General features: G+C 37.0%; 1 protein-coding gene across 1 annotated transcript in view; it reads right to left on the reverse strand.

Annotated features, from left to right (window-relative positions):
* Positions 1-10,438: 10,438 nt before the first annotated feature.
* The window catches only part of MARCHF1 (membrane associated ring-CH-type finger 1), a 90,999-nt gene continuing 85,823 nt past the window's right edge, over positions 10,439-15,614 (reverse strand). Inside the window, exons 5-6 of the mRNA XM_065634734.1 lie at positions 12,826-12,973; positions 10,439-10,740 (exon numbers count right to left, since the gene is read on the reverse strand). Coding sequence (XP_065490806.1) covers positions 10,439-10,740; positions 12,826-12,973 — 450 coding nt within the window. The remainder of the gene's footprint in view (positions 10,741-12,825; positions 12,974-15,614) is intronic.

Here is a 15,614-nt window from a genome sequence, read left to right on the forward strand (position 1 = left end):
AAATCGCAATTGTGTCTTTCTCATGCTGTACCTTCTCTTCAGGATGCAGGGTCCCGAGTTGACAAAGAAATTTTAGTCTGTACCTTGAAATCCTGACTTGTTGAGTACCTCTTCCCTGATCATTGAGCAGTCAGGATTCTGACACCTGTTAGAGATACTCTGTCGTGGGAAATCCTTACGTTTTCCTGGTAATGGCCAAGAATGTATGTAATTTAGCATATAAACAGCAGGTACCTTGGTAAACAGTGGGCCCAGCTAGTGACAACTTTTATCCATCCCTTGTGGCAGTGGCTGGGATGTCTCTAGGTGCATGCAATTTTGAGGAGAGCAGTGATAGACCTAATCACAAAAAATCCTGTGCAGGGTCACACAGAACACTCACCCTGGGAGTGAGAAATGTTCTCCTGTTTGGTGGAAATGTATATGCAGAAGATGAGATATATCGGTTAATCGTGAACAACTCTTTTCTTGTCTGAGAATTTGTGTCAGGAACAATGAGAGCTGGGAAGACTTCAATAAAATATTGAGTATTTTATGTTTTGTCGAGAGAATTTCGGAGAATTACCCTGTCCTTACCACTTGGTATTGAAGAATTCAGATCAGAAGCCAATTAAAGTTCCTACAGTCTGTTTTTAAATATATCTTTTGTCCATATTTGTTTTTCTAACCCCTCCGTTGAGAAAGCTGTGCATTTTAAAATTAAGTTGCTTAGGACTTTTAAATAGCAGGCCTGCTTTAAGAAGCAACTCTTTAGATGCCTTTAAATGTGTCTTTCAGGAAGGTTCTTAGCAGATTCTCATGTTTAATACTGTAAAATTAGGGGAAAAAAGGCAAGGATAATTTCACAGCAGGCATTAAGCAGGACATCTCTTTAAGTGCGGATTAGATTGGGCACAGAAGTCACAGTTCAGATGTACTGTCTGTACACACTGAAGCTGTCACAGTTCAGATTGCCTGTTAATTATGTGGAAATAATTATTCCTAGTGGATGATCTTTCTAGTACTTGATCCCCAGTACAGTTCTGTGGGTTAAACAACAAAGCTTTGTCATGGTAAATAGTTATGTGGGCTTCCTAGGTTTCTTCTGCAGATATTCCAGGTGTGCATTTTCTCAGCTGTGCAGCAAGTGTTACTGATGAGTTTTATTCTGTTAATGTATATATTAAGTTTTTCTCTCTTTACAAAATAGGCTTGTGTTATCCTTCAATGTTTTACCGAACCAATCTATTTAGGTAATATAGAATTAACTGTTGTTCTCCTTAATTAATCTGAAGAAGAAACATGAATAAATTTAGCAGACCTGAAGCACGTGTTGGTGATCTAATGCATCTTCAGATGCAAGGCTTAAACCTGACTAGAGGTCTTACCTTCTGACACCTGCCATATCCCTGGGCCATCACATCACTGCTTTGTGTGTTAGAAGTAAGTGTGCTGAATTTCAGGGCAGGCCTTTGATAGCTTTTTAACTTTGTTAAATTGAGCTGTGTTGTAGAATTCAGCTTGTTTTGATCTATAAAACTTGAGGTGGTAAACTCTGGTGGAAGCTGAGCCAGGGTAGTTGGTCTGAACTAAGACCGTGTGCATGTTTGTTCAGTGGTTTGAAAGATTTTGCCTTTCAGAAGATGCATCTTGAATTTTTGCTTCTGTACAACGTCTGATGTGCTTTGAAGTTGTAAGTAGAAACATTGCAGAAAAGTCACTTTCCTATCACATTGAGTAAAATACTGAAGGAAAATGAGCAGTAAAGTTACTCGAAGGTTTAGCTTGTCACAGTAACGGCAGTATATTAGGCTGACATCTTGGTGAATGCTTTAAAAAAGATAGTTGCACAAAGTTATGGAGAATGAGATGTTCTATACTCCTTGAAACAATTCACTAATAAGGCAATCTAAATAAAGTAATTTTTACTAGTGTGGTTGATATGACCGTCAAATATTTGAAATTATTTATTTTTTAACATCTGTTGTTCACATTTCAAGAACATGTTTACAATTTGGACTTGTTGAGTTTGTGGATTTTCTCCCTTGAAGTCCATGTATTCACTGCTTGTTTAGCTGCCTTTTAAACCATCTTCTTGTCCTGCTGCATAAGTCATGAAAAAAGAACAGTTTCCTTATGTGAACTTCTTACATAGATTTTATCAGAAAAAATAATATGTAGCTGTCGAATATTCATATTTGTATTGAAAAGTAATCTGGGCTTAAGTTGATAATGTGCAGGACCAATTGACCAGATGAGTTTTGCTGCAGAACGCTAATGTGGCAATGAGAAAGGAAAAAAAATCGCATTATTTATTTATTCATTTATTTGCTATTTCTGTGCTCAGAGTTTTTGTGCTGTGAAGCTGGAGTGGGGGTAGAGAGGGTCTTTTGCCTCTTGTGTTACTGAGACAAGATAGTGGAATCTCTTCGATCAGTTTCATAGTCCAATCATGCCTGTGCTTTAAAGCCACCTATTAGGCATTTGTATGGTGATGAGTTTCTTCCCTATGGTGAAAAAAAGGATGAATGCTGCCAGGAGTTCTGATTTGTTATTCTGTTTCTTTATAATTAAAATGAAGAAAGCACCTGCTGGTAACAGTGGGAATGGGAAATATTTATGTGATGTTCTCTGTTCTTACAAACTTGCTGTAGGGAATACCTTGAACCGCTGTTTACTTGTAACCGAGGATTACAGACTTCAGTGTTAAATCCTCTATTACAATTCTCTGTAGTTGACAGTGGGGTTTTGTTGTTGTTGTTGTTTTGTTTGTTTGTTTGTTTTCTGGTTAGAGATTAATTTTATGGAAGATTTCTTTCATTCTTTGTCAGATATTACTTCACAATTTCCCTGCTTTTTAATTGTTCACTGCAAAGGCGTAACTGTTAACTCAAGTTTCTTTAACTATCAGGGATCAAATTAAATATAAAAAATTTCAAGCAGAAAGTAACATTTTAACACGGAAGCCCACTTTTATATAAGGTTTTTTTTTTTAGCATATTTTTCTAATTTGTTACATCGTACTTTGCAGTGTACTTACTAAGGTATACTTTCATTCCAGCCAGCCCTGGGGAGCCAAGTCCTCTCTTGAGGAATTGGCTGAATTACATTCAAACTTTCAGTAGCAGACGAGTTGTCGTTCTCTGATTCTGGAACATACCCTATTAATGGTCTCAGCTGGAAGGAACCAGCTGACTTTAATTGCAAAGTAGTATGATTTTGTTTCATGTAAACTAAGAAAGTGTTGGTTTTGTTTGTTTTTTTTTTTTTTTTAAAGCTATCCTTCAGGCTGATTGTATGCAGCGAATTAATTAATTTACGGTTTTTTAGTGTTGGAAACAAATGTGACTGAATTAATGGAACTGTTCACTATGGCTTTCCAATCTGTTCCACAAAGTTGGTTCTAAAGGGATGAGGCTCCAGCATTTGTGATGTGAGGAAACAGGCATATAGTAAAGCACTTAGCCTCATTATTGTATTTTTCCTTTTTTCCTTTACTAAGCATGTGTCAATCTTTGTGGAACTTCAGTATGTGCAGCCAAAAAGACAACATATATTAACCATTTTCTGAACCATTCCTAAGTAGCTCAAGGAATATACTTAAAGGGTATCGTATGTGTGAATATGGTTTTTTTGGTCTTTGATTGCAATAGCATGTATACTCATCTCTGTAATGACACTACCGTATGTGAGGACAGAGTCTGGGATCCAAAAATGTGTACATTTGAGTCCAGCTTTTAAAAAAACTTATTTACTAGACACCTGGCAGATTGGAAAGAGTAATAAAAAAGGACATTATTGTTTTTTCTCAGCAGAAAATGTTTTCCACTTAACAAGTCCTCCAGACTTATTTTTCTAGTAAAGGACAGAGAAATGCCTGCACTTCAGAAGTATGTTAGATTGGCTGGTTTGGTCAGTCTCAGAATGAACCAATGCATACATCATATTTCAATCCTCTAGCTATTTAAAGAGTAAAAATTCATTATGATTGACTTCGTAAAAAGAAGTAAGTTTTATGAAGGTAAGAAGCTTTGCTAATGAGGTGGTGTGATTTATGCTCTGCAATTTAAGTTGTTGCCTTAAATACAGCTAACAAGATCCTGTGTAGAATTCCTGTAGTGAAACTAAAAATCAGCTGACTGTGGGAGACTTACTGTAGTGGTTCCCTAAGCCTTAACTGCTTGTATTGCAAATACTGCCAAATTTTCTTAAAAGGAACAGCTTAATATGCAACTAGTTACCTCTTAGAAATGAGAAATAGAACTATTTAAACTTTCAACTTAGTTATTGGATCAAAATGCCAGCATTACTCAAAAATCAAGCATTTTCTGAAGAAATACGGGAAGGTGGCAGCATTCTACTAGTGTCAGCTCATATTCATGTAAGTTCACACACGGTCAACCAATACAGTAACACGCTGTTTTGAAAATGTATAAAGTGACAATGTTTTTTTGCTAGGACATGAACTGGCCAAAAAATTTTACCCATATTTTAATGAGACATTCTTCTCTTTTGCCAGCACTCAAAATGTCCTAGCAAACCTAGAAGAGGCACTTGAGAAGGATTCACTAAAGCCTTTGCTCAACCTTTTTTCTAGACCGATTTGTTCTTTTGACTGCATTCTTCAGAGGTCCTGTAAGTAGCAGCAACATTTCCAAAAGGCACTAAGATTTTGTTGGTTTCTTTTTTTTCTGAGTTTATTTTAAATCCCATCTAAATCTTGCTACTTTACTTTTCACTTCTTTGCTCTTTGTGGATCATTACTAAATTTTGTAGAACATGGTTACCTCCCAGGCATATGCATACACGTATGTAATGATCCATGCTTCATTAGAGCCTTATTTCCTGCAATTATAAATTCCATGAGGTCTAAAGGCATTGTAACTGTATGATAGTTTTGAAGAAAAAAAACCAAAAACCAAAAAACAAAAAAACCATGCCATTTATTGAACTAGAAGACCCTAAACAAATATGAGAAAAAAGTTATCCTGTCTGTCATACAGGCCAGACAGTTTCTCATGCAGCTTTCAAGAGAAGTTATCCATTGCTAAAATAAGACCTAATTTAATTAACCCACTGAAAAATGACTGTGACCTTCTGTCGTCTTTGGTTTTTATTTGGAATAGTGCTAACTATTGTATTTTCATATATATGACCTTTGAGAAGTTTAAAAAAAAAAAAAGTTCATGGATTCAGTTAGTATCAGTTGTAAGTATTTGCAAGTAGTAGAAGGGCAAGTTCATCCCAGGGCCCACACTCTCCAGCAGACTGGAATTGTCGTGTTCTCTACCACGCTGTAAAATTTATCCAGGTCATAGGCAGTGGGTATGGTACGCCATTTAAAGTACTTCAGGTGAGTTCTTCGTTAACTGGCAATTTTTTTTTGGCTTTTAGATAAAGTTCATGCAGAACAGCCTCAATACTGGGGGCGGCAGGGCAGATGTATGGCATGTTTCTTTGTGTGTACACAGAGAGCAAACTGAACAGAAGTGTGTTTTCTGTTCTAGTAGTACCCTTCATCAAGATATTTGAACTCTTGTGTGCAAAGCAAAAAGGTGTATTGAACTATACCTTTATTCTCTTAATTCTAAACCCAAATTTGGTTCTATTTTTCCCTATGCTATAATAAATGGAAATGAATACATCTTTGTCACTGGAATTTCCTTGGTTATGCTGCTTTTTCTGTATTATATCTTGTAGGGATTCATGAATCCATCTTGGATTTAAATAATGAGATAGTTATGGCAGCTTTAACAAAAGGAACAATCTGTTGACCTCAGATGTAGGGAAAGGAATTTGCTAGAATGCTTCTCCTGTGTTTTGAACATATATTCTTAGCAGTCACCAGCCATTTGATGACTTATTCCAGCTACAAGTGTGAGGTTTGGACTCCTAGTCCACTCCCTCCCTAGCTGACAATGTAGGATGAAGATATGGGGCAGGTGGATACAACCCTCCTTAGAAACTAAATTTGTAGCTTGGTTGGAACACTGTATTTCTCAAGACAGTATACTTTCTTTGGTTTTACACCTGACTTGAAGTACATAGATTGTTTTATAATGCAAACATGTAATATTTATTTGCATTAAAAAAGACATTTATCTTTATGGTTTTTGGAAATGGAGAAAATCTCACCAAGTAGAATTCTAAAATAATAAAAAAGGAAACCTGATCCATTCTGACAGTCTAAGGTGGGATTAGCTTTAAACCATCTAACTCTATTTGTCCAACCCATCTTTAAAGCTTTCTAGTATTGGACATAACACAATTGCATGTAAAAACCAGTTAATTCCAAGGCACTGCTCTCCTTATAAAGTTTTTGCCTCCTCCTGCAGTACTAATTGTCCATTTTGCTACAGATGTAAAACCTGTTGTTTTCTGGGAGTTAAACAACCATAGGTCTTTTTCAGGTGTTTTTGTACTGTGAGTTATTTTTCTGAGCGTTCCTGAGTGGTACCCACTCTGGTACAGCAGGTTTACCAGGTGTAAGTATGCAGCTGAGTATGTTGTTCACTTTTCTTGCAACAGTGTGGTTTTGCCAATTCATGTTCAGCATGTGATTCTCTATATAACAAAGTGACAAATGTAGAATACTACAGTAATTTGTGTCATTTGTTTAATACAAATACATTTTTTTCACAACAATAAGCAGGTATATTACTTTTGTTTCCCTTACCTTCTGTCTTTCAGTACACATTCACCCACAAGAACATACAATTTTTCTTTTGCAAAAGAGAGGGAGTTAAACAAGTAACACAAACTCATAGTTCCAAATATTATACACAGTAAAATATTTTCATCATAGAGTAAGTTTTGTTGCATTATTAGAAATTATAAATGGTTTGTTCTGGTGATGGGGAATTACTGTTTTTTTCTACACAACAGAAAAACCCACTGCTTTCAGACATAGCAGTGTGTGAATGGCACAATTCGACTAGTTGAGAATCTTCGTAATGCTAACGATAGTCAAAAGTGGTATGTTTATGCCAGTTTGAAATAAACTTCATAATGCTTTTAACTCAAAACAGGAAAAGAAATGTGCGTGTTCCTAGTTTAAGAGTATCTTGTTGAAGAGTCCAGATCTGATCTGACACCAGATTACTTCTACCTACCTTCATTAAAACTTGGCTTAAACAAGCATGCAGATTAAGCTCTTCTCGTGATGGCAGCTCAGAGCAAGGTTCTGCCCTTGTGGGTTTAGTGAAGCTGAATTCCGCTGTCTGCCTGTTTGCCCAAGATGCACTGTGGCTACACAGGTAGTTTGGTACCGATCTTTATTTAATATATCATTTGCATTAAAAAATCTTAGAATGTAGCTTAAAACTTTCGGTATACTGTTTTTGCAGGATATAATCCTGTGGTCATTAAATTAATACAGAAAATTGTGCTTTGTGTGGGAATAAAAAAACACTGGTTGGTAAGCAGCTGTCTAGCGTCAGTATTTGTGCACCTTCCTTGTTCGTGCAGACCTGTACGCAGGGCGTGTTGGTGTGAGTAGCTCCTTGCCCTCTTGAAGAGGAACCACCCTGCTTCAGAAAAAAATGCCAATCCTGCATGAAATCCCTGAAAGTTCTAGAATACCCAGTGCACTTAAGAGGAGAAAGGGATGCACGGGCTAATAATATGGTAACGTTTAAAAGGTTAAAGATTGCTTCAAGCCTGCTGTAACCTCTCTTGCTGCTCACTTGTCTCATGTGTCAGCAGATGCTGTCCCATTTTGCTCCTTTTCCTGCTGTCCAAATTAATATTTCAAAGGAAGAGGAGGAATTAGTATTGAAGTCTTTTTCCGTTCTTTTAGTTAACTAACTGTAAGCTCAGTTGCACATGTAGTTTCAGATGAATGCCAAAATAGTGTTTTGAAGTTGAAGTCCTCAGTATAGAATGGCTTTGAAAGTTGTCTGTTCTGTTGCTGACTCTTCTCTGTATTTTTAAAAATGTACGGTAATCTTGTTGGATGCTATAGATCTGCCTTCAGAAGCCTCAGGTATTTTTTTCTTTGATTTGAATGTTATACTTGTGCAAGGAAAAAACCAGTATGAATTAGTCTCCATCAAACTGTCAAAATAGGGGATAAAGTACTTTCAGTGAGGTCCTGATGCTACAGCAGGTCAAAGAACAAGCTGACTTGTTCTTTGAAGTGGGGTTACTGTCACTTAGTAGGAAACTTTCTGATTATTTTAGAAAGATCTGAATTATCTTCCATTACAATTTTCCTTGTCTGTCAATTTTGCTGTGATTGATAAGGTTTTGTTGCAAACATCTCTCCAAACATTTAGTTGCAGCTAGAAATTTTAAGTGTCTAACTTCAGATATCATGAGATTTACTTCTTACCAAGCAGATTTACACTTTTAGAAAAAACATGCCTTTGCAAAATATCTTGAACAGGTGCAGTTATGAGGCATTCCTTAATCTTGTCATAGTTCTCTGAAGACCTGAAGTCTCCTCTACAATTATAAAGAGGGAAATTATTTGGTTACTCTTGCGTGCAATCTCAAGTGAGAAGCTGCTACAATTCCAGTTCACGATTGTATAATTGGTAAGTTATTTTATGTGAAAAATGCATGTCATTATGTGGAAAATAAACATTAATCCAACTCATCTGGAGTAACTTAGATAAACTATTAATATGGACCTATTCAAGCACCAATATTCTGTGTCCTGTCTAGCCAGATTGCAATCACATAGTCACAGCCAAGTTACATGAGCAGTTCCAATACAAAAGAACATAATAGTCTGATAAAAGACACTTTTCTCGGTAATACTGCTACTTAACACATTCAGAAAGGAATGCCTAATATATAAACTCCAACACAACGTAGGCCTAGCACCTTGGATATTTGTAAGAATGTGATGATTTTGTTATTTAATTGTAGATATTTGAGTATGTAAAGAGGAAATTTACCATTAGAAACTACTTCTGTAGAAGAATAGTTCGCTGGTATTTATGGCAGATTTCCCTCTTTGAATGAACCTGTGCTCTCTTTACTCTCCTTCTTTATTTGCTTGCTTTTCCTCCTTTACCTAAATACAAGATCAAAAAAGAGCTTTTAAATTGCTTTTTTTTAAACATACATTATGTTCAGACTCCAGACTTGTCCATGCCAAGTCAATGCCTCCTGTTGTGTCCTGATGGTAAATATCACAGGTATGAGAAGTGAATCACAAAATTAGTTCTTTATACATAATTCATTCTGTTGGACACAGTATTATATCTACATTCATTTATCTATTGCATCCTTTAATGCTATTCACACTTCATTTTTATATGAGAATGCTTAGAACACAAAGTTAACAACTGAAGTGTTGAAGCTCTAATGCCTCAGGTTTACCTGTACAGAGGGAAACCATTTATATCTTTTTTTCAGTCAGGAAGATAAAAACTAACTTTTCAAAAAAAGGAGATTAAAAACTAATGTTCTCTTAAGATACATAAGTATATTCTCTTACATCTACCTTTCTGTATCATGAATCTTAAAAAATAAAAGAAAAAATGGCTTCCATCTTCCTTACATGTCATCCTTTTCCAGAACTTTGATGATATGCAATTTACTGTTGTGTGATTCTGCAGTAAATTGCATTTTTTAATTTATAGTTCTGCCTCAAACATTTGTATATTCAATTAATGTCTAGTTCATTCTTGCAAAGTAAAATAAGCAGCTGGGCTGCTGTTCTAAACGCATATCTACACATTCTCTCCTTCCCGTACCTATTTTTCTGACAGCTACACTTAAAAAAAAATCTGTAGCTTATGGACACACGAGTTGGAATTGCTTACTTTTCAAAAACTCGGGCATCTTTAAAGACAATGCTACCCTTCAGATGTTTCAGATATCCTTAGTTGACACAACTGTCCAAACATTCAGGCTTCGCTGCAGTCACATGAACTTGTGTTACCATACGAGGCTTAGAGAGCGAGTGCTGTGATACAGCTCTATACACTTCAATTCAGATAATGCATATAACTCAGTTGGTAACCTTTGGAAGTGTATCTTTAAGAAGATAAATAGCAAATGGAACTTTTAGTAGTAAACAGGTGAAAGGTTTCTTTTTGATTTCTGTAAACAAAATGATTGAACCAGGCCTGTTTCTGCTTTCCCAGCCATCCGATTTAAAGAAAAAAAAAAAAAAGGTACTCTTGTCACGTTGGTTTGGCATTGTCTGTTAAACCTGTTCTCTATTGCACTTTCTACACTTCCACTTTCACTACACTTGCTGACTAGTTGAGAAACTACTTCACGAATGGTCACATTCCATACAGTAACAAGTTGCTTTGCTGGATCCATTTTCCTTGTAGAGTTTTCTTTTTTGTGTGGTTGGGTTGGTTTTTTTTTTCCGTTTGTTTGTTTTGTTTTGTTCTTGTAACTGAAAAAATGCACAGTCATTTCTACTCTCTTTTAGCATTCATAGTGTAGAAAACACTATGCGTTATTCTGCAAGGAAGAAACAACGCCATCTCTGTCAAACTGGCATGGCCTCAGATGTCGTTTCTTCAGCTGCCGGCTGAGAGTTTGTACCTGTCTGTGCTACTGGCACCACCACCGCCTCCTTGACGTCCGCGGTCTGGGTGCACGAAGAGTTCTTCTCCTCCAGTTTTTTGGCGGTGTCTGGGCAGTTCTGAACAAAGATCACTCTGTTATAGGCTTTCAACCTGCGCCACAGCTGCACGTAAACCTTGCACTGCACGTACATGAAGACCAGGCCCCCTGTGAATCCAATGGCCACCACAACGAGTTTTGTCCAAAATGGCCATTCGAGGACGCCTTTGAAACAGAACATTTATATTTATTACCATTGTTACATAATGCATAGCAAGTACTAAGTATCAATAAAGTGTTTTGAAAAGAAGCTACTTGCTAAGAATCTCCAGGTATTTACATGCTTTCAGGGCAGTTGTGGCTCAAGTAGGAAACTGCAGCTGTTTCCTATCCCATAGGCCAGACAAGAAACTGCAGCTGCCCCTAACAATAACAAGAAAAAAAGTATAAAAAAATAAGAATTTCAAATAAGAAATTCAAGGCCACTCTCCTGAAAGAAGCATAATACTTGATACTGTCAAAACCAAACCAAAACATTTTACTAGTCTTCAATAATATCCTTCTATTCAATAGCTTGCTTAAGCAAAAATACAAGTACCAAACCAGAGATAACAAGATACCTAGAAACATTACGCACATTTTCAACAGCAACTTTTTTTTTTCTTTATCATGCTAGAAGCATGACGCTGGTTAGAGTGCCTGGAACACCAACATTTACAATATTATTACCTGGTCCTACCTTCATCTTTAAGTCAAGGTCTAATAAAAAAAGCTAGTGTTCATAATTTTGTTTCCCTCCAGTGTTCACTGTCTTTTCCCCAGCATTCCCATTTAAAAAGAGATAATGAAAAGGGTGAAAAGCAAACTACATATATGTCTCTCCTCCCCCTGCCCCTGAATGCACACGTTGAATTCTATAAAAGTACTTCCCACTCCCACCCCCAACAACCAAATTTTGGGGCAAAAGAGTTCTCTTCACTAAGACTTATTTTTGCATGGTCTAAGTACCTCCCAGGCATGTCTTTTTCCACTTTTTAGTGTGACGAATCATCCCTTATATTTGGCAAAGAGTTCTGTACAAATAGTAAATAATTTTTAAGCCTATGAGGATTAACATGATTCTTGTGCATTCTGTATAACAATAAAAATTCATGTTAGCTATTCTGTTGTGTAAATTCAGCTAATCCACAGACATACCTTTCCCCTTTTTAATAAGCAGGTTGATGTTATAAACAAAAGTTCCAAGCCATTCCTAGTCCTGTCCTCAGGGCCATTTTTTTTCAGAGGAAAAACAGGGTTACCCATTTAGAAAGAATGCAAAACAAGACTTTGTATTATACATTTGTCTGTGAGTTACTGAGGCTTGTTACTTATTTTCTTCTCATACGCATGAAAGGCAAGCATCAGGAGTATAATTAAATATCTAACTAGCAAGGCACAAAGCTCTGCCTGTTTTGTTTGTATAACTTTCAGAGTACAGCACAAAGCTAGAGACCTTTGTCCCTCTACTCTCTAATTATTAGAGGCAATTCAGAACAAAACCCAAAAGCTTCTTTTGCTCGTCATCATCATGATCATATTTAAGACTAAATTTAAGACCAAACAGACTTAGATTAGAAAAGGAAAACAGTAGTTCAGTTTGCAATGTAGTTTCCACATATGGTATAGTCCAAAAAGAAACCTACTTATGTTATACATGCATTTTGTTACACGTCCAGTTGGGTTTTCAGTATCTCCACAGACTGAGACTCCAAGACCTCTCTGTTCCAGCATTTGACCATCCTCACAATAAACACAACTGGAATAAGGACATTCACAGTGACATTCTATTCAAAAGGTCACAGGAATGGCTTTCCATGCTACTTAAGTCCCCCGAAGTCCCCACTAACACAGCTGGACCACAGTCTCTTGGAAGTTTGTATTAGGAAGATGTTCTACAGGGAATCACAGTTCAAGTGGGTAATATAAATAAATTGCTGGGTTTTGACCTAAACTGTCACTGAGCTGTTTGAATTTGACTCATCTTTTTGTCTGAGCTTTAGAAATATCTAGATAATGGGAGATTAACCTAAGAACAGCCAACAGGCTAGTTAAGCTGTTGTAATAATTACACTAAGTAGAGGTCTCTCCGCAGGGGCATAACATAAGCTTTTAACACTGATGCATTCATTAATTCTGCATTAAAGCATTTGATATAGCCGTGTATCACTGAGCTGTTACTTCAGAACAGAATGTGACTGGTGAAACAGCAGCATCTCACATCCATCCATTGCATTATCAACAAGATTGAAGAAGATAAAAGATACTTACCATTATCATTGCCTTGTTTAATTTCCTCAGCAGTTCTGTCAATTAAAACATACAATGACCAAACAACACAGGTAATTGCAATTACGTGGAATGTGACTGAACAAACTATTTTCCTCCTCTCACTCGTTGTCATCTGTAGTTTCTCCCACTGCAATTAAAAAAAAAAATAAAATAATTAAAAAGAAGAATAATCGGACTTGTAAAATTTTACAATAAGCTGAATAGCCCATTCTGGCTCTTTCTACCAAAAACACATGCTGTAATAGAAATAGCAAACCCTTTTATGTTGATAATACCCACTGCATTAGTATCTGCATTGTCACTGTAAAATTCACAATTATCTCATTTTCACGGATTCAGAGGAATGAAGAGTTCTGTTTCTGTCTGCTAAGGAATGACATCTAAAGTCACTTCATTGCAATACAGCCATAACACTTAAATATACAAGTAAAAAGCTGTATATTTATTTTAACTTTACCTGATGTACACCTCTGGTGATGAAAGAAGAAAAAAAAACCACCAACAAACATGAGCTTGTAATACTTAAACTAGTCTCAGCTATTCTCAGTTGCTTAAAATTAGAGGAATGCAGTGTGGAACAGCCTTCCCATAGAATAAACACATAAGAAATGCAACTACATTGAGGATTAAATTCAGTAATCTTGCAAAGACTGTTACGTGGAAATGATCGTGAAAGCACAAACAGCCTCAGTAACACAAGAAAGATCTTCCAGGCACGTGTTTGTGAGTTATGGCACTACATTCATCATATGCTTGTGAATTATGGCACTAAATCCTAGCTTAAGTTAAAGCAATTTTAAAATGAACTAGGCTATTCTCTGCATTTGAACAATGCAACTCTTGAGGCAATTTTTTAAAAAATCTTGCTTGTGAAGACATTTTTTTCTGCACTTCTTTAAAATAAGACCCTTCTCTACTAAAACACTTGCCTTTGAAAACAGATGAAAGAATATGACATTTAAAAGCAGAATGCCTCAATTCTGACGTATAATCTCAGACCGCGGCCAGCATCTGATGACTGAACCAAGTTCAAACCACGATACAACAGTGCCACCGCTCTGCAGTCGTGTGTACGCGAGACCCGCCTGGGGCTCAGCGTCCGCACCCCGGCACTGACCGCTGCAGAGCGCTGAGGTGGTATCCATTTACTTCGAAGTTATGTGTTTGGCTTTGTTTTTCTGGTTTGGGGTTTTTTCTAAGCATTTTTTTTTTTTTTTTAAATTTTGTTTTGTTTGGGGGAAATCACAAATTTCCCAAAATTGTTGCTAGTGTTGGAAATGGCATCTCAGCTAGATGCTTGGACTGTAACCTGAACCGAAAGGGCCAATCTTCTAGTCTGAACACTATTTGCTGTCTGGTCACATTTCTACAGAGCACAACTGCAGTAAAAGCTGAAGGAATATCAGCGCAATGTCACTACGAGGGCTCACTCTCAGAAATGCTGCTTCCTGCCATTAGTTTTAGAGGATTACCTACCAGTTCAAACAGATTTCTTTCTTTAATGGCAATTAAAGCTTGCATATTTCAGAGTCATTGCCTCAAAACACAATCTCTGGAGCATTTTTTAGCCATTGCCAGAATTTTGCAAACACAAGGCCTTAAAAACTGTTCAGGAGAAATGAAACATTTTCTGAGTAATACAAAAAGAGACAGAGCTAGCAAGTTATTTACCAGCTGATACCTGATTTCAATTTCTGAGATGTACTTAAGAGGGAAAAGTAAGCTTGCTGGATTTCATATATTAGTCTGGAAAAATGAGAGGCATTAAAAAAAGTAATAAAACCCAAGAATCTTAGGTTCATAGTGATTCACGTAGGTCGTATTCGGCAGTCAGACCAGACAGATTGTGGCATTATTATCACAGTCTTATCATATCATTTACAGTCACCAGGTTACGCACCATTTGACCTGGAGACTTTCAGCCTTTTTGCAGTGAAAATATAATTCAAGCCTTGCAACAAGCTTTCTTTCTAAAGGAAAGTTGTCTTTGTCCAGATGGAAGAAAAGATTTTACCTTAACCCTTCACTTAGCATTGGATGCCTTTTGTGAGATCAATGCTGGACCTAAAGAAGAATGAATTGTGTTCTTAAACAGAATTTTTCTGTCATCTCAACTCTGACGCTACACTTTTTGGTCTATCAGAGAGAAAATTTTGTTCTAAAATTTCGTTGTAATGTATACCTGTAGTCTCATTATAGCCCTTTTACTCTCTGTAACATACACAAACCCTTCGAGTATTGATCTGAATTCCCAGTCAAATGAAGCTTTTTCATATGGAATTTTAAAGTCAAAGAAGAAGAAGAATGCCGGTCCCATTACTCTAAATGTAAACATTTTGTAGGTGGAAAAAAGAAAGACAAAACCAACCAACAAGCAGGATAGGTAAATAAAGGCAGAACCTCACAAACATTTGCTGACATTTACAAGAAAGGCGTATAATGAGAAGGAGCTAGCAGAAGTAGGCTAGAGCAGGCATTTCTTGCTGACATCCCGTGGTCAAATCCAGCTAGAAGGCAAGTCAAAGCCTACAGGACTCTCCTCTCTGGCCCCTTTCCTTCTCCCACAGGCCAGCACACCTGGGTGTCTGTTCTGTCCGCACATGTGTTGCCACACCAGAAATGAGCTCCGTGGCAGGAGAACAGGAGTGGCCAGAAGGGCATGGGTGGTTATGGAAATGGAAGACTGTGCAACGCACCCCAGACTCCCAGTTGGGGTACAAGAAAGGCACAAGGACCAAGGAGAGGCTCCTCCTGCTCACACGGACAGG

This window comes from Caloenas nicobarica, chromosome 4 (assembly GCF_036013445.1).
Source record: "Caloenas nicobarica isolate bCalNic1 chromosome 4, bCalNic1.hap1, whole genome shotgun sequence".
Classification (NCBI taxonomy): domain Eukaryota; kingdom Metazoa; phylum Chordata; class Aves; order Columbiformes; family Columbidae; genus Caloenas; species Caloenas nicobarica.